This window comes from Aegilops tauschii, chromosome 5, assembly GCF_002575655.3.
Source record: "Aegilops tauschii subsp. strangulata cultivar AL8/78 chromosome 5, Aet v6.0, whole genome shotgun sequence".
In the NCBI taxonomy this organism is placed as follows: Eukaryota; Viridiplantae; Streptophyta; class Magnoliopsida; order Poales; family Poaceae; genus Aegilops; species Aegilops tauschii.
In genome coordinates, this window is record NC_053039.3 from 557,735,786 (window position 1) to 557,760,091 (window position 24,306).

The 24,306-nt window shown below is 44.1% G+C and overlaps 3 protein-coding genes across 4 annotated transcripts; 2 read left to right on the top strand and 1 right to left on the bottom strand.

Annotated features, from left to right (window-relative positions):
- Window positions 1-2,456: 2,456 nt before the first annotated feature.
- On the top strand, window positions 2,457-3,203 carry LOC141023161 (uncharacterized). Its single transcript, XM_073499495.1, has one exon. The coding sequence runs from the start codon at window positions 2,457-2,459 to the stop codon at window positions 3,201-3,203; it is 747 nt and encodes a 248-aa protein (XP_073355596.1).
- A 14,679-nt stretch (window positions 3,204-17,882) lies between these two features.
- Window positions 17,883-19,003, top strand: LOC123494230 (uncharacterized). Its single transcript, XM_045229340.2, has one exon. It carries the CDS (start codon window positions 17,997-17,999, stop codon window positions 18,897-18,899), a length of 903 nt encoding a protein of 300 aa, XP_045085275.1. The 5' UTR covers window positions 17,883-17,996; the 3' UTR covers window positions 18,900-19,003.
- On the bottom strand, window positions 19,002-23,128 carry LOC109767913 (uncharacterized). Of its 2 annotated transcripts, none has more exons than XM_020326659.3 (8): window positions 22,892-23,128; window positions 22,582-22,671; window positions 21,137-21,196; window positions 20,913-20,955; window positions 20,730-20,823; window positions 20,087-20,146; window positions 19,880-19,971; window positions 19,002-19,623 (listed from the first exon to the last, which is right to left on the bottom strand). In XM_020326659.3, the coding sequence occupies exons 1-8, from the start codon at window positions 23,020-23,022 to the stop codon at window positions 19,552-19,554; spliced, it is 642 nt and encodes a 213-aa protein (XP_020182248.1). In that variant the 5' UTR covers window positions 23,023-23,128; the 3' UTR covers window positions 19,002-19,551. The 2 variants fall into 2 exon arrangements, with proteins under 2 accessions (XP_020182248.1, XP_020182252.1); XM_020326663.4 differs by having other exon boundaries at window positions 20,913-20,952; window positions 22,892-23,120.
- Between the last annotated feature and the right edge of the window lie 1,178 nt (window positions 23,129-24,306).

Consider the following 24,306-nt stretch of genomic DNA (forward strand, 5'->3'; position numbering starts at 1 on the left):
ATGTTGTGGTAGGAGGCTGAGTCGGCTATTCACGTACCCCTTCATTCCTGCGAGACCAAGGCCCTCATCTAGGGTTTCCCGCCTCTCGCCGGTGCCACCTCCGGTTAGGAGGCCGAGTCGGCTATTCACGTACCCCTTCGTTCCTGTGATACCAAGGACCTCATCTAGGGTTTCCTGCCTCTCGCCGGTGCCATCGCCAGTCCGCCTTATCTCAATGGTCCTTGGACCATGGAGGCACGATGGAACCCCGCTCTTGCCAGCGGGTGGGCTCCGTTTTTAGGTGTTATTTTGAGTTTTGTTAGGGTTTGTGCCTTGCTTAGGAAGACGAGACAGCATCGGCTTTCTGAAGATGGAATAAAGTTTTCCCCGCCTAGTCCCGTCCCGTCAGTGCTTCTAGCGTCATCAGAGGGCGTGTGGAGGTGTGTCTCCGGTGGATCTTGTGGGATCTGGTCTTCGTTTGTCTACGTGTGTGTTGCTGCAAGTTGGATCATTCCGATCTATGCTTCTCTTCATCGGTGGCTGTTGCTGTTCTGGTACGCTGGTCCTATGGGGTCTTAGCACGATGACTTCCCGACTATCTACTACAACAATGTTTGCTCGACTCCGATGAGGGATGGGCGATAACGGCGGCGCGCCTTCGGCTCGCTCCAGTGTTTATAGTCGTTGCTAGGTGGTTTATGGACCTGGATGTAACTTTTAATTATGGTGTTCTTTGTACTACCTTGACTGTTGATGAATAGGTCAAAAGTTTAAAAGAAAACATGTTGCGGTTGTGTGAGCATAGATGGATGTCATGTTGAAATAAATGACATGTACCTATTGAGGTATCGAGTCATTATCATTGATTAGGGGTGTGTTGGCTCTTTTGTTGTATCACCAAAAGCATATCATTGAATTCATATTTTTTTATCAATTATGACACATGTTTGATTAGTCAAATTGCTAGTATCTTAGATGGTACATAGCCGAATTTTGGGTAAGTGCACCTATCCATCTGCATGCATGTATTATATCTTTTTTCCCTCCGCAAGGCTAGGGTTTCTCTTCCTCTCGGGCGATTTTGTCGCCTCTGAGTCTCCCATCCCGATCGATCCCCCTTCCCGCGAGTGGAACCTCGATCGGTTGTCCCTCGATCCTCCCCCTCCTCGGAAGCGATGGATCCTCTTGCGGACGCCCTGTCGGGCACCAGTGCTGGCGGCGGCTCCTTCGGAACGCCGGATCTTCGAGATTTCATGGAACAACTCAACCTGGAAGAGGAAGACTTTGATAATCTGGTGATAGATGAGGCTGATCCGGAGATCAATGACAGCGTGAGATGGCTTGCGCTGGCTAGGGTTCATACCGATAAATCTTTCAGCCAGGCGGCCTTCTACAAGGATATGCGTGCGGCTTGGAACCCTGCGCAGGCGGTGAGGTTTTGCCCGGTTGGTCCGAAGATGTTTGTTGTGCAGGCATCATGTTTGGGAGATTGGGAACACATGATGTATCAAGGGCCTTGGCTCTTCAAAAATTTGCTTGTGTTGATGGTCCCATATGATGGGTTCACGAAGGCAGAGGAGGTACCCATGGTGTTCATGCCAATTTGGCTATAGATTCACAAGATACCAGAGGGTTTCTGCAGGAAGAACATCGTGGAAAATCTGCTAAAAAACTCATGTGAGATCTTGGAGATGAGACTAAACGGAAATACCCGTGGTGACTACATTAGGGTTAGGGTTCGGCATGATGTTCGTCGGCCTCTCACCAAGTATGTCAGTATTGTAAGGGGAAAAGAGCGCCAAGTCTATTTGGTGCGTTATGAGAAATTGGCGCGCTTCTGCAGTGTATGTGGGCTCATTGGTCATGACTGCAAAGAGTGCGGATCAGGCGTGCATGAGGAGAAGGACAAGAAGTATCGTTCTTGGCTCTATGCGGATGGGCTGAATAAACCCCCGTCCAATGACAGTTTTGGCCGGGGAAGGAGTCAGAAGCAACCTACACCTCAATCTCAACAGCAGAAGTCGCCGGGAAAGACAGTGGTCGATCCGGACATCCTAGATACGGCTTCAAGCCCGGCCAAGGAAGGACACATATCCCAGCATGGAGATCCTGCTGCTCGTAAGAGACTCTCCATGGATGATGTAGCACCAGGGGCCAATGCCTTAGCAAGGCCGAGTGGTGTGTTGACGCTCACACAGGGGATGGGTGAGGATGGAGAACATGCCTCGCCTACCAGTAGCAATAACAGCAAGAGGGCTCGTGTTGACTCAAGTGGTGTGTCAGGTGATAGATCGGCGGCCTCCTTCGAGGAGGACCGCCGGATGCAATGAATATCCTAGTGTGGAACTGCCGGGGGGGGACCGCCGGACAGTTCGTGAGGTGTTGGCCCTCTCTAAAGTCAATTCCCCGGGGCTTGTTTTTCTCTCGGAGACAAGACATGCCTCTTCAAAGATGGAGAAACTAAAGTGAGATTGCAGATGAAGGGTTTTGCGGGTGTGTCGAGTGATGGACTCAGTGGAGGACTTGCGCTCTATTGGGATGAGAAGTTGCAAGTGACAGTGTTGGATTCCTGTGCACGGTACATTGACGTGCGGATTGTAGATGTGGCAAGTGACAAGAATTGGAGAACGACGTTTGTTTATGGTGAACCTCGAGTAGAGAACCGTCATCTCATGTGGAGTTCACTCTCCCAGCTCCGTGCGCTCTCTTCGGAGCCGTGGTTAGTGTGTGGCGACTTCAACGAGGCGATGTGGCAGCATGAGCATATGTCTAGAACCCAGCGTTCTGAAAATCAGATGGGGATGTTCCGTGACTGTTTGTTGGCATGCGAGTTGTGGGACCTCGGTTTCTCGGGGTATCCTTTTACATATGATAATGGACAAATTGGTGAGAGGAACGTGCGAGTTCGCCTTGACCAAGCATGTGCGGATGAAAATTGGAGGGAGCTCTTCCCTGCCGCGCAAGTTCTTCATCTGGCATCTTCATGTTCTGACCATAGCCCGATCTTGGTTCAGCTTGCTCTCGTGGATCCGAGGAGGACTAGGGCCTCTCCAAGGTACGAGATTATGTGGGAACGCCACCCGGCGCTGTCAGATGTGGTGGCGAGTAGATGGAGGAAGAGTAAACCAGCCGGCAACCTGGCGGCTGTGCGGGACGCGCTGCATGAAATGATGAATGGCCTCCTGGTGTGGAGTAAGGAGAACTTCGGTCATGTTGCTACATAACTGGAGAAGTTAAGGGCCGAGCTGGCTGATTTACAACTAAGAGATGCGGACAGAGCGTTGATCCGTCAGAAGATGTTTCAGCTTGATGAGCTACTATACAGGGAAGAGATGATGTGGTTACAGAGATCGCGCATACGTGGCTGAAGGAAGGAGAAAGGAACACGGCATATTTGCATAGGCGAGCTTTGTGGCGTGCGTGAAGGAATTACATACAGAGATTACGGTGCACTGATGGCTCATGGTGTTCTTCTCCGTCGGACATGGAACGCATGGCCACTTCCTACTTCAAGGAAGTTTACACCAAAGATCCGACTCTAACACCCGATGTCGTGCTTGAGGCTATTGAGCCTAAGGTAACTGAACAGATGAACGCCATGTTTAGCGCGCCGTTTTCTAAAGAGGAAGTGTCCAACACCCTGTTTCAAATCGGCCCGCTGAAAGCTCCGGGCACGGATGGTTTCCCGGCAAGGTTCTATCAACGGAATTGGGCCGCTCTAAAATCTGAAATCACAGCAGCGGTGTTGGAGTTTTTTGTCTCTGGCTCCATGCCAGAAGGGGTTAATGATACAGCGGTCGTCCTCATTCCGAAAGTCCCTCATCCCAAGGAGCTAAAGGATTTCAGGCCGATCAGCTTATGCAATGTAATATACAAACTGGTTTCTAAATGTTTGGTTAATCGTTTCCATCCCTTGCTGTCGGAGCTGATTTCTGAGAACCAAAGTGCTTTTATTCCGAGCCGGCTCATCTCGGATAATTCTATTATTGCTTTCGAGAGCATCCATCACATACAGTCTCTGAAGAGCAACAGTCGGGCAGCCTGCGCGTACAAACTCGATCTCTCGAAGGCATATGATCGGGTCGACTGGGACTTTCTGGAGAAGGCCCTTAGCAGATGGGGGTTTTATAATCAGTGGATTGCCTGGATAATGACGTGTGTTAAATCAGTCCGATATTTGGTTAAACTTAATGGGAAGCTATTGGAAGTTTTTTCACCATCTAGAGGGCTTCGACAAGGTGACCCATTGTCTCCGTTCTTGTTTCTCTTTGTTGCTGATGCTTTATCTGCTCTCATGTCTAAGTCAGTTAATGAGGGAAGCTTGAAGGGGGTGAGCATTTGTCGGGGTGAACCGGAGATTTCTCACCTCCTATTTGCGGATGACACCATGCTGTTTTTTGAAGCTTCAGGCCAGCAGGCGAATGTTGTTAAAGGCTTGTTGAACACTTATTCCTCGGCGACGGGTCAACTCATAAACCCCGAGAAGTGTTCCATCCTTTTTTCTGACAATTGCGAAGGGTCAGTCGCGGACGAGATCAAGAGTATATTGAAGGTAACACAGCAGGTGTTTGAACAAAATACCTTGGCCTACCGGTTCCTGAAGGAAGAGTCCATAAGGGGCAATTTGAGACGTTGCAAGATAGACTGAGGAAAAGACTTATTGATTGGAGTGAACAATACGTATCGGTTGGAAATAAAGAGATTCTTATTAAGGCCGTGGCACACGCGATACCCACCTATGTTATGAGTGTGTTCAAACTACCTGCCTCAGTGTGTGATGATCTAACCAAGATGATGAGGCAATATTGGTGGGGGTGGAAAATGGCAAGAGGAAGATGGCATGGCTATGCTGGGAGAGGATGATGCTACCCAAGGCCATGGGGGGCATGGGATCCCGAGACATGAGGGCTTTTAATCAGGCTTTGCTTGCCAAGCAGGCCTGACGCCTACTGGATAACCCAGATAGCTTATGTGCGAGGTTATTGAAGGCTAAATATTACCCGAGGGGAAATTTGCTGGACACTGTTTTTTCATCAAACTGTTCGGCAATGTGGAAAGGTATTGTTCATGGACTTGAGCTTGTGAAGAAAGGCATTATATGGCGTGTTGGCAATGGCACAATGATCAAGACTTAAAGGGATGCTTGGATCAGTCGTGGACACAATCTCAGACCGGTCACTCCTAAGAGGAATTGCCGTTACAATTGACTGGCTGATTTTTTGAATGAGCATGGTGCATGGAATGTGGTACGGCTTCGGGAGCATTTTTGGGACATGGATGTTAGGGAGATTTTGAAGATTCGCACATCTCCAAGGAATGGGCAGGACTTCGTCGCTTGGTTTCCGGAGCGGTCTGGACAGTTCACTGTCCGTAGCGCATATCACCTAGCTACGGATGTCCAGTACTCAATGCGAATCAGCTCGTCAAGTAGCAATTCTTCAGGTCGGAGGCCCATTTGGCAGCGGATCTGGAGCTCTCAAGTACCTCTGAAGATGAGAATCATGGCGTGGAAGGCTGTCTCAGGGGCTCTCGCTACAAATGAGTGCAAGAAATACCGACACATCTCTACTAGAGATGGTTGTCCGGTGTGTGGCCGAGAGAGGGAGACTAGCTTTCATGCTCTTGTATCCTACGAGCATGCGAGGAGGATTTGGGCTCAGATGAGAACAGTTTGGCGACTCCCGAGCCAAGAGGTTCTTCATGATACAGGGAAGGAGTGGCTCTTCAACGTCCTAGCAAACTGCGATGATCACATGCAGGATTCCACGATTATGTTGATATGGAGGATCTGGTCTTTACGTTCGGACCTAACACATGGAAAGGAGGTTCCTCCCGTAACGGCAACGTCGGACTACCTCCAAAGCTATATGAATTCCTTGAGCCTATGTTGCAGATTCTCCATAGAAGAAATTCTTAAAGGGGAAATGCCAATGGTCCGGGAAGCAACCATCGAGGTCTCTAATCCTCGAACCCCTCTTCACTGGTCGCGGCCGCCGACGGACCGGGCTGCTCTCTCGATGGATGGGGCTTTCATGCAAGAGGACAGATCGGCGGCGGCGGGTATGATACTACGGCGTCATGATGGAAGTGTGATCTTCGCAGCGTACAGCTGCATTTTCAACTGTAATGACGCGTTGGAAGCGGAACTACATGCAATAATGCAGGGTATGGCATTGGCCTTGCAGCATCGTTCCCTCCCAATTGTTGTTCAGTCAGACTCATCCATGGCACTAGCTGCAATGACCAGGGACGGCTTATCCAGGTCTGCTTATGGGCATTTGGTAGCAGAGATTAGGCTTCATATGGAGGCTCGAGAGTTTGTTCCATCAAAAATCAAGCGTCAGCAAAATAGTGTAGCACATCGGTTGGCATTATATAGTCGTACAGAGTCTACTACTGCTGTATGGCTGGGGAGGAGCCCACCTTGTATTGAGGAGTTGGTGCCTCTCGATTGTAACCCTATGCATATGGAATAAAACTCTCTTTCTATCAAAAAAAAAAGTGCACCTATTCATCGATTTGGACTTTTCTTGCATGCATCATGCGTGGCATCTCCCGCTTGCGTACGCAGTACGTCGCGTGCAAACGTGTTACAGGCGGGCACAACAAACACATACGAGTATTTACGTAGCCGCACGCCGGCACCATGCACGAACGCACGCATGCGACTCCTCCTCGACGAGAGGACACTTCAGGACACATGGCGGCGGCGGCGGCGGCGACGACAACCAACGGCGAGGAGGCGGCGGCGAAGGCCACCAGAGACAAAGAGGTAGCCGCCGAGGAGGCTTACCAGCGCGCGGAGTTGCTCTACCACGCCGGCAACTTCACGGGGGCGTGCCGCCACGCCCAGAGGGCCCAGCAGCTCTTCCCCGCGCTCCCAGGCGTCGCGAACGCGCTCGCCGCCTACTCCATCCACGCCGCCGCGGCCGCTGGCCGCCCCGGCCGCCCCAACTGGAAGGACGTCCTCGCCTTGGAGAAGCAAGCCACCCCCACACGCGACACGATCAGGAGGCAATTCCTGCGGCTGTCTCTCCTCGTCCACCCTGACAAGAACCGCTCTGCCGCCGCCGAGGGCGCCTTCAAGATCCTCCGCCAGGCGTGCGACACTGCCCTGATGTTTGCCGGCGACCGGAAGGACGCCTCCGCTGCCTCGCCGCAGTCGTCCAGGCCGCGCAGCTCTGCCGCCGGCGACACCAATGCCGACACAAACAGAAACAGGCCGCCTTCCGGCGCCGAACACAGGCCGCGCCAGTCTACCGCTGGCGACACCAATGCTGACACAAACAGAAACAGTCCGCCTGCCGGCGCCCAACACAGGCCGCGCAGGTCTACCGCCGGCGACACCAATGCCGACACAAACAGAAACAGTCCGCCTGCCGGCACCCAACACAGGCCGCAGAGGTCAGCCGCCGGCGACACCAACGCCGACACAAACAGAAACAGGCCCCGCAGGTCTGCTGCCGGCGACACCAATGCCGACACAGGCAGAAACAGGCCGCCTACCGGCGCTAAAGGAGACGGACCGCGCGGGTACAAGTGGATCTACTGCTGGCACTGCAAGCGGGAATTCGGGCGGCAGATAGGCCCCGTCGAGGAGCTGGTGGGCACGGCGTGCCCACGGTGCAACATGCGGCTGAGGCCGCCGTGGGATAGGAAGACACTGCTGGATTTCACCGTCCTGGAAGCGTTCGCGCGCTGAACGGCCCGATGAGAGACACCGTGACTACCCTGGTTCCTGGGGAGAAGACACGTGAACGTGAAGACTTCCTTGATTTTCTTCTTCTTTTTGTTTTAGTTGTTCCAAAGAATGTTCGTTTAGGAGTCTGATAGTCCTGCGTTATATAAGCAGCAGCCCTAGTTGATTCTAATCAGTAGAAAAAACGATTCTGAATTCGAAGAAGAAGAATCTGCCTTGTTTTTATTATTGCGTGGCATGCCCCATGCTCATATCTTAACATGACAACCTTCTCTTGCAAACAACCCTTTTGTTTTTACTATCAGTCTTGCTAAGTCTCAGTCGATGCTATATCCATGAGATCTTACATTAAGATCAGTGTAAAAAAAGTCAGTTTTTTCTTTTTCTCTCTTACATGTAATGTCACTTGACTAAGACTTATTTAAATCTCAGTCAACTGAGACCTATCCACACCCTTTTACTATCGCGTGACGCAGTTGGCTTCATGGTTGCTGGTGATCAAGAGGGAACATGTTGACAGGTTCGGGTGGGGATACAGGGTCGTCGATTCACATGATATATTGGGCTTTCTTTTTGCGGAGACATGAGATGATGGGCTTTAGAGGGAAGGCCCGAGCGGCGAGGTGTGGCAATGCTACCAGCCATGGATGGCAACAACAAAGGTTCGGCCGACGTCGAATTGGGTGGGTTAGGAGGAATAAGAACAATATAGTCTGCGAATCGACTCATGCAATGAAGTTTAGGCCTCCTTTGGTTCATAGAGTAGAAAAGTCATAGGAATAGGAAAGTCATAGAAAATGATATGACATGTATCTCAAATTCTATGAATAGGAATAAAAAGAAGATGCCCTCTGATTCACATCATAGAAAATTTACCATTGACTCTAGGCTAATGTTTATTTTCCTATGAATGTGAAGGATAGGGAGAATTTCTCCATAGGAATAGGAATAGGATTCTATTCCTACAAACCAAAGGGCTCTATAGAAATTTTTCCTATAGAATAAATCCTATCCTATGAAATTCCTACGAGATTCCTCCAAACAAAATGAGGCCTTATAAGTTGCTTGGCATGTTTGTTGCAACCATTTTTTTATAGAGGGTGTTTTTGTTGACTCAAAATGTAGCATCGAGGAATACATTCATAAAAAAAAAATACCCGGAGTCTGCATAATTAGTATGCACACAGCCAACACAAAACACACAAAACTATCATGCCGGCAACAATTAAAGTCATACAAGACAAAAAGGCATGCCTAGGCGGAGTGAGAAAAAAATGAAGCAACAAAAACAACAATTGACGAAATATAGCAGTGAACATCGGTGTCAATCATCTCTTGATAGCGCAAAGACTACAACAAGGGTTCTTCAAAAGAGACGCCTCCAGGAAGGAAGGGAACGACGTACAAGCGTCGCCATCGTCGGATCCAACCACCGAAGGTCAGATCCTGCTTTTCACCCTGAAGATCAACCCAAGCAAAATCCGAGCAATGCCAACATTAGGGTAACGACACAAAGAACACCGTCATTGCCACGTATAACGAACTAGGGTTAGACCAAAGTTTTCACCCCAGAGCTCAATACTAGGTACTTGAGGAGTACCACCCAGGCAAAACCAAATTATGTTGTCTCCTCCACTTGCCTCGATCCAAATAGTTGCATATGTTCGCGATCCTTATTGTGAGCGGTGACCATGTCCACGCAGGTAGGATGTCGAGAAGTGACAAGAGCCACTCGCCACCACCCAAAGAAGGCTTCCCAGACATGCACCAGCTGGGCAACCCTAGATGGAGGATGCCACAGGAGACGACCGTTCGGACAAGTGTGGGCGAACCTCCACTCCATGACGGGAAGAGAGGAGCGGTTCTCGTGCTTCCGCTGAGGAACTGACGGCACCACGAGGCTGCCTCCATTATATTGGTGAACAGGGCATCGATTAGTGGCGGCGGTCAGCACGTTGATGCCGATCTGGCTACCAAACAAACATGCATCCGCCGCATCAAGCCCCACTTGAAGTGCCACCGCCACCACTGCAACTTTCGCCTTCACAACATCCAAGCCGCCGCTGCACCTCGCCAAACGTTGTGCAAATTTCCATGGGAATGGAACCCCGCCGTCATCATCAGCCACGCCAATGAGACTGGCGCCGGCAAGGGGAGGACACACGAGGAACTGCCAAAAAAAGATGGATCGAGTCACCGCCAGATGACGCGGGATAGTTTTGATTTCTGATGTAAAAGGAAATCGTGCTTTGCATTTATATTCATGATCAAGGAGTTCTGTTGACTTCATATAGGTCAAAGTTGACCCATACGTATGTGCATTACAAGTTGTGTTGCCTCTAGGCTTAAGCTACCAAACACATGATTGTTCACTATTTAGTTTTCAGTCAATTTTGAGGTTTGAGGGCCATGTCATGTCAACAAGGAAGGGAAACCAATCAAGACACACCGTATCAACCCCATCTACCTCAACAGCATCACCACTTACACACAACATGTTCCCATTCTCGCTCTGTCATTCCACCCAGCTCGAGATCAAGGCTTCCTTCTGCCTCCCCCTCCGTCATCACCATCGACGACGACACTGAGTGGCTGACATTGGTCGACCCCTTCAGCATGCTCGTCATCGCTCATAAATGGGTCGACAACTTCCATAATCTTCTATTGTTTTTTCGTGTTTTGCGTGTTTCGTAAGAAAGATTAGGTAGCTTGATGGGTTGGATGATTCTCTCACTCATTCTATTGTCCTGCATTCGAGGTGCAACAATGTATATCTTATCACTTTAGTTGTATGCAGGTCGCCTAAAAATTAATTTTGGGTCAACCAATTTTGGGATCGTTGATTTGCTCTTTTTCTTCTTGGTTGATCTGTGTATTCTTTTGGGTTGTTTTTCTTTTACTCACCACATATTTGAATAATTAGTAGATTCCTTAATGGGATGAAGCACATTACCTATGCATCCCAGCCTTCCCTTTTTCCCTTTGTTTTTTTTATGTTTTTCTTTTATTATACGTTTTTACTTTTGTTTTCTCTTTTTCTTTATTAGTAAGTTCTTATATATTTTTTGTGGGTAGTTTTGGGATGTTGGGTGAGTGTAAATGTATACACATAAATACAATACAATATGTGTCAAACTTGCATTATTTTATGATTATTTTTGCATATTACAAAAAGTGCAATTTCAATGCAAGGTTGGGTGCAAGTTTAATATATATTTTTTTCATTTCCTTTCTTCATAAAGGTAATACTAATGCCACTAACTCATTCGTTCTTAGGAAAATTCTTTTTTGCGAAAATTCTACTTTTGTATGGTTATTCTTGCATATTCTAAAAAGCACATTTTTTATGTATATTGTGAAAAAAACTTAATTATTTTTATTTTATTTTCTTTCTTCTTAAATGGTAATGGCAAAGCCACTAATTCATGCTTCCTTAGAAAACTTGATCATTTTGAGTTTGTTTAGTATTTATTTCATCTTCTTTCTTCTTGAAGGCTAATACAAAAGTCACTAATTCATTCTTTCTCAGAAAACTTCATTATTTTGATTTTATTTTATTTTTTATTTTTAAAGGTAATATCAATGCCACTAGTTCATTTCTTCTTAAAAACTTCTTTTTTCTGCGAAAATTTCACTATCATATGCTTATTATTGGGTAGTATTAAAACCTACTTTATTATTTTCTTTCATTATTATTTTCATTTTCTTTCTTCTTAAAGGGTAATACCAATGCCACTAATTCATTCATTATTAGAAAAAATTAAATTATTTTGATTTTTGTATTTTTGTATTTTATTTTCTTTCTTCTTTAAGAGTAATATCAATGCCTATTCATTCCTTTTAGAGAGTTTCATTATTTTGTTTTTGTATTTGTTTTATTTTAATTACTTCTCTTCTTTAAGGGTAATACCAATGCCACTAACTCATACTTTAATATAAAACTTCTTTTTTATGAAAAAAGTCACTATTATATGCTTTTTCTTGCATATTATGAAAAGGGCAAAAAAATGTGTACATTTTTTTCATTCTTTGTTATAATTTTTTAATTTCATTTCTTCTTAAAGGGTAAGGCCAATGCCACTAATTCATTCTTCCTTAGAAACCATCATTATTTTGATATTTTAAGTTTTTGTTTAATTTTATTTCTTCTCGATGGGTACTATCAATACCACTAATTCATTCTTCCTTATAAACTTTATTATTTTGATTTTAGTTTTTTAATTCACTTTCTTTTTTTATTTGAGGGTAATACCAATGTGACAGATTCAATCCTTCTTAGAAAACTTCCTTCTCGCGAAAGTTTCTCTATTTTTAAGCATATTCTAGAATATTTTAAAATAGCCCATTTTTTATTATTTGTTTGCATTGTTTTATTTTATTTGTTCTTTAAGGGTAATAGTTGCCTTTAATTCATTATTTCTTAGAAAACTTTAATTGTTGTCGATAATTCAATTTGGAGCATGGGCTCACCAGGTGAACAGTAAAATCAAAATCAACATAAAAAATCAAAAATATCTGAAACATTTTTGCAGGCAAGATGCTTGAGTGCGCCAGGTGCGTGCAAAAATTCGTGTGCAAATGACATTCCAGGAGCTCGTGCCAAAATGACAAAATCGGCTATGAACAGTGCATTTTTTCAAACTTTCTCACAGGCCCGAAATTTGTCTCTTTTTCCATGAGCTCCTCGGATGTCCAAACTCCACCAAATCTGGCTGGAGGATCACACATTCGACCATTTTGCACCACGGAAAAAAAATCAGAATTTTTAAAAAAATCTTCTATTTTAAATGATTTTACTGTTCGCACCCGGGTGTAGATGAGCCCGGGTGCAGAAACGCCGTGTCCAACTTTTAGCTTTATGTATTATTATTTTCTGTTCATTTTGTTCCTTAAGGTGAAACCAACACAAGTATTAGATCTCTAATCTAATAGTGCTAGTTGTTTCATCTCTAATCTAATATGTGGGTGAGACTTGTTTCTCTATTGTTTTCGGTAGTGGCTACAAGGTGAAGAATATCTGTGTGGTGCCTTTAACCAATCCCAATTTGGATCCAAAGTTGTGTGGCTTTTGTAAGAATATTTTAAATATTCAGTTTGGCCCATGTAATGTATTGGAATAGTCCTAATATTAAGTTGTCTAGTGTGATGATTACTAGATATAAATGAGTCAGAAATGTAGGTTAAAATACCCTCTTCTCTCCAATCAAATTGATATATACATACGTATATGTGTATGTGTAGAAGAAAAAAAATATACATGTGTGAGATTGCACATATAGTCACTAACCATTGGATGCAAATATGTGTGAGAGTGCTATTCTTCGGTCACCTACAAAGATTTGGCCAACACTGTACTAGAGCAACCTGTAATCAACGCACAAAAAAAGGATGGCTTGGTAGTACTGGGCTGGAGCAGCCCATGGTCTAGCTTGATCGAAATTAACGAGAATGCTTTACCCCACCCACCTGTGTGGACGCTGCGCGGGCTGGTACGACGGTAGGCACTAGTGCGCAACCACCACACGATGCGCTGCTTGCAAATCTATTGAACAAATTTTATGGTCAATTGACTGCCCCAAGAACAAAAGCAGGAAATTTACACGTAGTCGCTCCCATATGTTCTCTTGTTCTGCATCCTCGCAAACAAAAAGGTGTAAGTATGCACAATCTTGGTTTTTTTTAACTTTTAAAAAGAATGGATAACACAACCCGTCAGGGTTGTATGTCGCCCATACTATTTCCTAATAGGAATCACCTATAGGCGACAGTAGCAGGCCAGACCATTTCTCCACGTGTAGGTTCACTTGGCTCGTAGCGGTCGTTGTAGGTCTGGTTTCCTATAATTTTTCTTTTTTTTCGTTTTTGTTTTTTCTTCTGTTTTATTTGTTTTTCCACTTGTTTCGTTCGGTTTTCCTTATTTTTTCATTTAGCTTTAATTTCTTTGTTCTCTCGTTGGTTATTAGGTTTTACTTTATTTGTTATACATTGTTTTTATTTTGCTTCTCTCTTGTTTTTCTTTATTTTATTCAGTTTTTTTCTTGCTTTGCTTCTGTTTCTTTGTTGGTTTTTATTGGTTTTCTTCTCAGTTTTCCATTTTATTATTTGGAAAAAAATGTCTACATTTATCATAGGTATTGTACATTTTTTTGTATAAACTAAAAACATTTATTTACACATATTTAACATATGTATAATATATTTTTTGATGTCTAATTTTTTCATACATGTTATACATTTGTATATACATGTAAACATTGTTTATATATGTTACACATTTTCAAATACATTTTTACCATTCTTACTAAACAAATGCTTTGAACATTTTTCCAAATACATGTAAAAAAATTCAAATACACATTTCAACATTTTTAATGATAGAAAACAATTCTGAAGTACATAAACTTTTTAAAATTATGCAAACATTTTTTTGAAACTTATGATGAAATATATCTATTTTTTCTGAATTACAGGTACATGTTTTTACAATGTATACATATTTTTGAACACATGGTTAACATTTCTACTCTTTTGATCACATTGTACAATTTCCTATATATAAAAAACGTTTTCATATAAACTTAACCTTTTTCAAATGTAGGATTAACATTTTCTAAAATTTTATGTAACATGTTTTTGTAATATATAAATATTTAGAATATTTATGAATAAGGAAAAAAAGAAAAAAGAAAATGTCAATTAAAAACGGACGAAAAAACAATAGGTGCTGCCCTGCAGGCGAGCCATTCTAGGGCTCACTGCGAGCCGCACATAACCTTGCCCAGCGCAGCCTGCACTTTTTGTTTCATTCAGAAAGATTAATGTATGTGGATTCTTTAAATTATAGAAAATCTTTGTGACATTCACGAAAAAATGTGGATTCAAAAAAAATCTTCACATAATCCAAAAAAAAGTACGAGACATTTCTGAAAAATGTTATACAAGTTCAGTAAATGTTCTGTACCATTCAAAAGAAATGTACCTTACAATCAAAAAATGTTTGCATGTTTCAAAATATGTTGTTAAAATTTATAAAAATGTTTCCACAATGTAAAACAAACTCTTTGCATAGTTTACTATTATTCAAAAGAAATGTATCAACGCATATTTGGAAAATGTTCACACGCAAACGAAGTTTGTTCAAAAAATGATAATCATGTATTTACAAAATATTGACCGTGTATAATTTTTTTTGGACATATACGAAATTTTTGCAATGTGTATTTAAAAAGTAGACACCGAGGAAAAAACATGCATTTAACTTTTGTACACATTGTACTTTTTTTGTATACATGAGGAACAATGTGTATTAAAAATTGTTTTTTTTGCAGGGATATTAAATCTGTTCCTCATGCGGAACAACATGTAGTTAATTGTTTTTGTACACATTCTACGTTTTTTGTATGCATGAGGACACTGTGTATTTTGTTTTTTCCAAACAGATTTGGAAAAACAAAAGTGTATTAAATTTGCTCCTCATGTATGCAATTGTTCCTCACGTGTACAAAAAATGTACAATGTGTACAAAAATATTAGGCATGTGTTGAGAAAAAAATGGAAAATAAACAAAGAAAACCGAAGGAAAAAAAACAACGACAACAAAGAAAACTAGAAAAAACAGAGAGACCGTAAAGAGAACCAATTCAAACAGTGAAAACGATAAAGAAAATCACAACAAAATACTAGCACCGCAGCTATTTTAATGGGCTGGCAGTGTACTTCCGCGCCCAAAAGGTGAGGCCAACTGAAGTCTCGCAACGGGTAAGAAAGGGGGAGCTGCTATCTGACGCTTATTGCAGCAGAGCAACTAACGCACAGGCAACTGATTGGGCGGGACCATTGGCGCACGAGCGGATCTACAAGGGAAGCGATCGAGTACTGTAGCATAAATTCGCAAAAACATGTCGTGCCACCAAGGATCGAAGAAGAGACCTCCAGCATTAGATCTTATTGTGCCAGCCAGCAGATATAAATGAGCGTGAATGATTACCGAGCAGCGCAAGTTTATAAGAACCAAAAACAACGCAGGTCCAAACATTTTCTTTTCCTTTTTCCCTTTTTTTCTTTTTCTTGTTTTTGAATTTTTTTTGTTGTACATTCCAAAAATGTTCTTGGTACTGAAATTTATTCTAAAATTGCAAAAAATGTTACTATTTTAAGAAATTATTCATATTGTAAAAAATAATGTTCAGGATTTCAAAATTTGTTCAAGCTTTTAGAAATATAACTTTTTTTCAAAAATAGTAAGTCTTATCAAACATGAACAATTTAACATATTGATAAATTTTGAAAACTTGAACATATTTTTAAGGGCAAAACAAATTTGAAAACATGAACAATTTTTGAAACACAAATACTTTTTGAAAATGATAATTTTTTAAACTCCCAAATACTTGTAAATGCAAAAACAAATTGTGAAAAAATTCATCAAAACGAATATTTTTAAAATAAAAACAAAAAAAGAAAAGGAAAGAAAAAATGAACAGAAAAATGAATAGAAAAGAAATTAAAACGTAAAAAAAAGGTTCAACCTCCTAGAAAGTCCTAAACACCGGTAAAAAAACCCAACTAGGAACATCTTGGATGCCTCCCAAATGGCCGAAGCGCTGGGCGGGCCGGCTCAGATCATCCCTCGCTCGCGAAACATTGTGCGAAAAGTTGTCAACTTGATGCAGTGTGCATCATATAGGATTTTCCCGAGAAGGGACCTCGTAACACATGACGGGCTGGGCCCTTCTGGGCCGGCCCGTGAGCGGGCAAGAACACCCTCCTATTTATTAATTTTTATTTTTTTCTTACTTCAAATAATACAGGATTTCCGAAAAATCATTTCTCTAAAAAATGTGGATTTTGGAAAATGTTTTTCAAATCTTAAAATGTTCGGGGTTTCAAAGAATGTTCATGATTTTGAAAAACTGTTATTGCATTTATAAAAATGTTGGGAATTCAAAAAATGCTCTTTATTCTTTTCAAATAGTTCAAACAATATGCATGTTAATTTTGAAAAGTGTTCATCAATTCAAAAAAGTTCACCTACTCCAAAAAATTCAACGATTCAAAAATTGTTTGCAATTCAAAATGCTCATTGATTAAAAAAATTGCTGATTCAAAAAAATGTTTGCAATTTCAAAAAAAATGCAAAAGATAAAAGTGTTTTCATGATTTTAAAAATTGTTCGTCAATTTAAAAAAATGTTCACAGTTTCATAAAAAAAAGTACGCTAATTCATTCACCATGAAAACAACGTTCGTGAATTTGAATATTGTTCGTGACTTCAAAAATATATTCGTGAATTCAAAAAAATGTTCACCAATTGGAAAAATCGTTCTTGAGATGAAAAGAGAAAAAAAGGGAAAATAGAAATAAGAAAACAAAAAATACAAAAAGGAAAATCTAAGAGGGGTAAAATAATGAATGGGCCGGCCCAAAACCGGTATGGTAAGGACCTGGAATGGGCCGGCCCATGCCGGGTTCTACCTTAATTTTTTCCTTTTTTTTGTTATTATGATATTCCTTTTTATTTCCTTTTTTATGTTTTTATGTTTATTTGTGAAATATCCCTCCGTTTGTCCTTAGTACATATGGAAGGTGGTATTGGCAGCGTCGACGATAGGTATATTGCAGCAATGCTACAGTTACAGACTTTCTTTTACGGATTGGAGGCTACAGACAGAGGTGTCGTTATCTATTTGGGAAGGAGGACCTCACCCCAAAATTCTGGGGGAAGGAGTGCATTATGAGTTGACATGCACATCCATAAGATTGATTCTGTAAGAGTCATCTGTAAGTATATCATTTTCGGGTATATCGGGGATCAACGATATTGTAGCAGTGAAAAAAAATAGCATGCTATAGCGTTCTGAGCAATGTCTCGCTAAATGAATAAGTGTACAATGTCTTGCTAATAACAGGCTATAGCACGCTAATAGCATATTTTAAGGGTCTTGCAATTGTCTCATAGCACGCTATTTGTTTTTCATTGTATTGTAGACGTTAAACGTTAGGAAATGTTTTTTGAGTGGTGGCGCTATCTGTCTGAACATTGGGCCAGGCTGGGATTAACATGAGGCACAGTCCAGCCTTCTCTCTTTGGCCCATCTCCTCCCAATCCGAAAGAAAAACGAGTTCACCGCAACCCCTCCGATCTGGACCTGGAGTCGGCCACTCGGCCGCTACATAGCCCACGCCGTACGTCGTCCGATCTTCTCTCGCGCGCACGCACGCACGCGCGCGGCATCATATACACGAGTACTCTCATATACACCGGCACCAACCGCCATAGCGACCGACTCCGCAGACACAGACGACGAGCGCAGAGCAGATGGCGGCGGAGGCGGCCAACAGGGAGGAGGCCGAGAGGGCGCTCCGGCGCGCGGAGGAGCACTTCCTCGCCGGCAACGTGGCGGGGGCGCGCCGGCTGGCCGCCAAGGCCCGGCGGATCTCCCCGTCGCTCCCCGGCGCCGCGCACGCTCTCGCCGCCTACGACGTCCACGCCGCCGCGGCCGGGACCCAGCACCGCGCGGGCTACTGGCACGACGTCCTCGGCGTGGGCCGCTCCGCATCCGCCTCCGCCGTGAAGAGGCAGTTCCGGCGCCTGTCCCTCCTCGTCCACCCCGACAAGAACCGCTCCGCCGCCGCCGAGGGCGCCTTCAAGCTGCTAGGCCAGGCCTGCGACGCCCTCTCCTCCGGCTCCGGCGCCGGCCACGTCCCCTACCACAGCAGCGCCGCCGCCACCGCGGCCTCCGCGCAGGAGTGGTACCGATCGCACCACGCGGCGAAGCAGCCCACGCCGCCGAAGCCGTCCAAGCCGCCCGCGCCCGAGGCGCCGCCGCCGCCACCTGCCGCCGATTCGGCGTCGCGCGCGAGGAGGTTCGTCCGCGTCCGCTGCGAGCGCTGCAGGGTGGCCAGGGAGGTCCCCGGCGGCGAGCTGGCGGGCGGGCAGGCCAAGTGCGTCCGTTGCCAGACCGTGCTGCGCGAGCAGGAGCAGAGGAGGACGTACGTGTGGACGTCGTCGGGGTCGTACCACCAGGTGCCCAGCGAGAACCCTCATCCTCCGCCGCCGCCCACGAAGCCGCCGACGTTCCAGTGCCCCGCCCGGTGCCCGCAGTGCGAGACGCAGTTCACGTCCATGGTGTCCGCCGGCACGTGGAACCTCCGGTGCCGGAACTGCCTGAAGCGCGCCATGGTCAAGGTGAAAGGCCCCGAGGAGGCGACGTGTACGTGAAGCGGAACGACGACGTCTTCAGAGTTCAGATCCAGATTACCACTTCCGGTTACAATATCCAGGGAAGGATGCAATGTGGAGTAGCCTAAAAACCTTGCAGTATAGATGTAAACTTTTCTATTTTTCGTTGACAACATACATGCCAAGATAATACAATTGCTCGATATTATGTATATGTAGTACTACTATATGTTTCTTACTCAATCTTGTTGGTCCAGGCATGGGGAAGGCTGCTAGAGAATTTACATGCTTGAAAACATAAGCAGAGGTCGGGCAGGAGCTTAGCAATGGCTGCTGTGAGTGCAAGAAAGCAACCCGGGTGCTAGGTTATAAATCAAAGAGCAGGAAAAGTTAGGTTTTGATCGTGCATTGGAACACCGAAACCGCATGAGCCGTGCGGGTGAAGAAGCTATTCGAAATCCTATGGAACCTACGCGCGTCATCTCTGTTCTTCAGAATCATATACCACTATCGCGTCTACCTGAAAGACGGACATCAGAGCACCAAAACCGTATGTATGAGCCGTGCGGGTGAAGCTACCGAAACGCTACAGAACCTACTGTCTCTCTTTCCCCTGTGCATCATCCCTGTTCTTCAAAACCATGTACTATCCACGTCGATCTGAAAGACGGGCCATCTGGCAAGAGCCGGATCAGTCCTCCTCATCGTCGGGGCTCAGGAACGAGGCAAAGGACTTGCGAAGCTTGATGATGGATTTGTCACCCTGCGAGAGACAAACACAGGGTTACTTGTCAAAGAGAATTCCATGGTACCGAATGATACGCATCCAACTCTGTTAAAGCAATATTACTCCCTCCGTCCGGAAATACTTGTCTTAGAAATGGTTGTATTTAGACTTATTTTAGTTATAGATACATCTATTTTATTCATTTTTAGGACAAGTATTTTCGGACAGAGGGAGTATATGGTTACAAGACTGGAAAGGCGGTTCAAGTAATGATGCAGGGTGCTGAACAGACCTGCTTCAACTTCTTCAGAGATTCTTCTGCATCTGTTATCTTCTCCGAAACTGTTTTCTCAAGATCAGCAAGAGTAGTCTTTTCCTTCTTCCCTGTTAAACAGGTAGTATTTGAGTAAGAGCATAGAATCTTCCACACACAATAACTGTTTAGAAGACAAATTACAGCAAAGATCTTCCTGCATAAGTAGTGTAAGCATATACTTACTTTGCAGTTCATACTGAACTATCAGTTTCTCCTTTTCAACTTCAAACTTTGAGAAAAGATCTGCAGAACACGATGTGTAGATAAGCAAGTACTCCCTCCGTTCCGAATTACTTGTCGCAGATATGAATGTATCTAGATGTATTTTAGTTCTAGATACATCCATTTCTGCGACGAGTAATTTGCAACGGAGGGAGTAGTTGACAACAGAGATGTTTCATTACGTGGCAGGAAACTACAAATTCAGGTCTCAGTATGCACAAGTATAACCTGAAGATATTGGCTCATCCTTTCAAACAAATAATAAATAATGAAGTGCATTCTAATAGCCAGTAGCACAACTTTTTGTAAACTGCACACAGTTCGACCAGCTTTGAAGGTTAACAAGGACATGTTTTCTTTGGATGTTTGGCAATATAATTCTCCTACATGTATCAGGTCAAGATAACAAACTCATTTATACGCAATATGGTTATAATTCAAAAAGGATGCAGCTACAGTTTTTCTAGGGTCAAAAGCTAGGACAAGAGCAGATTATGTTCAACATATACTCCTGCCACATGTAGAGTATGTATTTATTGTAACATGTAGAGTGTATATAGGCCAGACTTCAGAAAATGTGGTAGTGGATGCACATTCGGCACACCTCTGAAATTCTGTACGTGTGCAGCCTTGTCTTTGGAGAACTTGTCATGAGTGGCTTGAAACTTGGTGTACTCGGTCTTCAATGAACCTTCACACTGCATTGCATACAATTAAAGCTGGTAAGCAAACTGTGGCAATATTATATAACCTGATGTATATCATTGTATCAATAGAAGTTCAAAACCTCTTTGGAAGCCTTCGTTACAGCTTTAAGAACATTCTGCCTGCTAATGCAATCAGTAGCATTTGTCAGCAATCAGAGTACATATCAATAGCATTCACAGTTTTTATTATCAAGAACTAGCTTATCTATGTGTTAATGTTGAAGCAATGAGTAAACAGGATAGCAGAAATTTGTATTCCTACACACAGAAAGTTAAAGGCAAGTGAAACAGTTCGGTTGTTCACCTTTCCTTCTCAAACTTTGTCTTGGTGTCCTGTACCATAGATTGAATCTCTGTTGCAACGCTGAAAGTTAAAAGAATCTGTTAGTAAAGTAAATTCTGCCAGCAGCTGAAAAGTGTGCAATAGACATAACTTGGGACCTTTGTTAGACAGGAAAGGCTCAAAATATTGAGCCACTGAATATGCACACTGAGATGTTATCAATTCATCATATGAATCAATCCTTCATACCGGAATGATCATTCCTTGTAAGTTTATGATCAACTGCCACAGCATTATAAAGTGCCTAAAATGTCTCTTATAAGTTTATGATCTACTGGCACGAGCCGCACGACACTACATAGAAGACCTACAGAGTCATGACCAATCTGGAAACCATGGTATGCTGTCCTGCCAATTTGGTGATGCGAACACAGATTTCCAATGTCTAAATGCAACACAGCAGGTACAAACAGTAACATGACACCGAAGTCTTTGTGGGCTATTGTGGGAGTGATCCAGGAGAAAAATGGGAAGGTGAATACATATATTTGATCAATAAAACTAGTTATGGCTCCACAAAGAAGCCAGATAAATTGTGTTAAACCAATCGGTGCACGCAACGCTTCCAAGACCTATCATTGCATCAGTACTCACTACTCCTATCATCATATGGGCACCCAAACATTCACAAACAACATAACACTCATAAATCCTAGTTCTCATCCAGTTACAGACTTCTAGGACCTAAATTCAGGTACAGGCATACAGCAGGCTAGAAGCACTGGTAAATGAGTTAAAGGTCAACTGCCACAACATTACAAAGTGCCTAAAATGTCTCTTACGAGTTTATGATCTACTGGCGCAAGATTACGTACGAGACCTAAGCAGTCACAAACACCTGACAACAAAGGTATGCTGTCCTGCTACTTTGGTGATGCAAACATAGATTTGCAATATCAAAATGCAATGCAGCAAACAGAAGCACTGACATAACCCCCAAATCTTTGCAGGCTATTGCGAGATGTGATGCATATATTCGATTAAAAAAACTAGCTATGGTTCACTCTGAACAAGGTGGATAAATCGTGTTAAACCAACTGGTGCAGACAATACTTCTAAGCCCTGTCATCGCATTAGTACCTACTACTCCAATCATCAAAAGGGCACCTGATCATTCACAAACAACATGACACTGGTAACTCCTAGTTCCCATCCAGTTACAGACTCCTGAAACCTAAATTCAGATACAGGGCATACATCAGGTTCAGATACAAGGCATACATCAGGTTCAGATACAGGGCATGCAGCAGATTAGAAACACAAATAACAAACTCTTAGCTACTGAATCCTACCGTTGCAGGCAACAAATCTCCCATAGGAGTGGCGCTGGTAGAAACACTGCGCACACTAGCATTGCGAAATCGACCGGGGAGAAACATGAGGAGGTGGATGGGAGAGGGGATCACCTGGAGATGGCCTGCTCGGTCTTCTTCTGGCCGTCCTTGTGAGCCTTGTCCTTGATGTGGCGCAGCATCGTCACGATCTGCTTGAAGTCGCTGTCTCGGCGGATCCCATCGGAGCAAGCACCAACAAATCACATGGCCAAATCAGTCAAACGCACGCAAAATCCGACACGCGAACCGCCCGCGAGAGGGGGAGCGGCCAGGAAACCCTCGCCCTCGCCGTCGGTCCCTTCGATCCGAGCAACGCCGCGAGCGGGACGCGCGGAGCGGAGATCAGCGGCGCGAATAGCTGGTGGGAGGGGAGGGGAGGCACCTGTCGAGCTCGAGCTCGGGGTCGGAGTCATCCATGTCGCGCCGCCTCTTGTCGGACCGGGGCGCCTCGTCGGGGTCCTTGGCCCCGCCCCGCTTGCCGCCGCTCACCTTCGCCTTCCCCGCGGCCGACATCGCTCGCCGGTGGTGGTGGTGGAGGTGGACGAGACCGCCGCTTCGCCTTGCCCCTTCTCTCTCGCTTTGCCGCGGCGTGTCCCGTGTGTGTGTGTGTGTGTGTGTGTGGAGGTGAGAAGGGGTTTTGCGGTGGTGGGAGAGGGCTTGGGCTCTGCTTGTTGCTGGATCTCAGCCCAAAATGGCCCAAATTTACAAATTGTACTGTGTAGCCTTTTCTGGCTAATACAAACTCTGCTTATTACGGATGATAATATTGTATAAGTATGCGCATATAAATGTCTGCACTTTATTAAGCATAGAATAGCAAGCCTAATTCTCATTGTGCAGTTAGAAACCCTATGCCAGAGTAGAATGGAGTTATCTGGAAGCTATCATGAAGAAAATTGGATTAGCACCAAGGTTTGTGCAGCTCATCTTGAATAGGGTGACCTTGGTTACCTACTAAGTGCTCTTTAATGGTGGTACCTCAAAGGAGTTTATACCGCCAGAGCCTCATATCTTCTTAGCTATTTTTTGCTGGCATCTGAAGGGCTGCGTTGTATGTTAAAGCGTGAGGAAATGGCATCGATGGGTTTACAAGGGGCTCCCTTGGCACTTACTGTTAACCACCTTCTTTTTGCGGATGATACTCTGTTATTTTTCAAAGCATCTATCGAAGGGCGACCTTTGTCAGAGATTCAGTACAAAAGTATTGTGATGCTTCTGGGCAGCGAGGGAACCTATCCAAATCCTCTATTTACTTTGGTAAGGGCTGCTATGAAAATAACTTACATGCAACTAAGAAAATTTTGGAAGTAGAGAAATAATCTCTCAATGACAAATATTTGGGATTACCAGCTGATGTTGGCAGGCAAATAAATGGAGTGTTTGCATATCTGAAAGATAATGCCTAGAAAAGAGTTCAGGGGTGGATAGAAAAACTCTTGCTATATATGTCTGGGAAGAGATTTAAAATATGTCAGTTGCTTAGGTTGTGCCAACATTCTCAATGTCCTGCTTCAAGCTACCAAGAGGATTATGTCTGCGTATTACTTCACTCATACGGAGTTTCTGGTGAGGAAGCAAGAGAAAGGAAGATGATCCTAGGTCTCATGCGATTCCAAGTGCATGCCAAAATATACGGGGGGTTGGGTTTTCGTGATATTGGTAAATTTTTAACTTGTGTATCTAAACAAGCATGGAGGCTCTTGAAGGAACCTAATTCATAAAGTATCTGACTTTTGAAGGCATGATCTGAACGTCCTTGGAAGCTCATCTTGACAGGTTTAGAGAGGAATTTTGGAA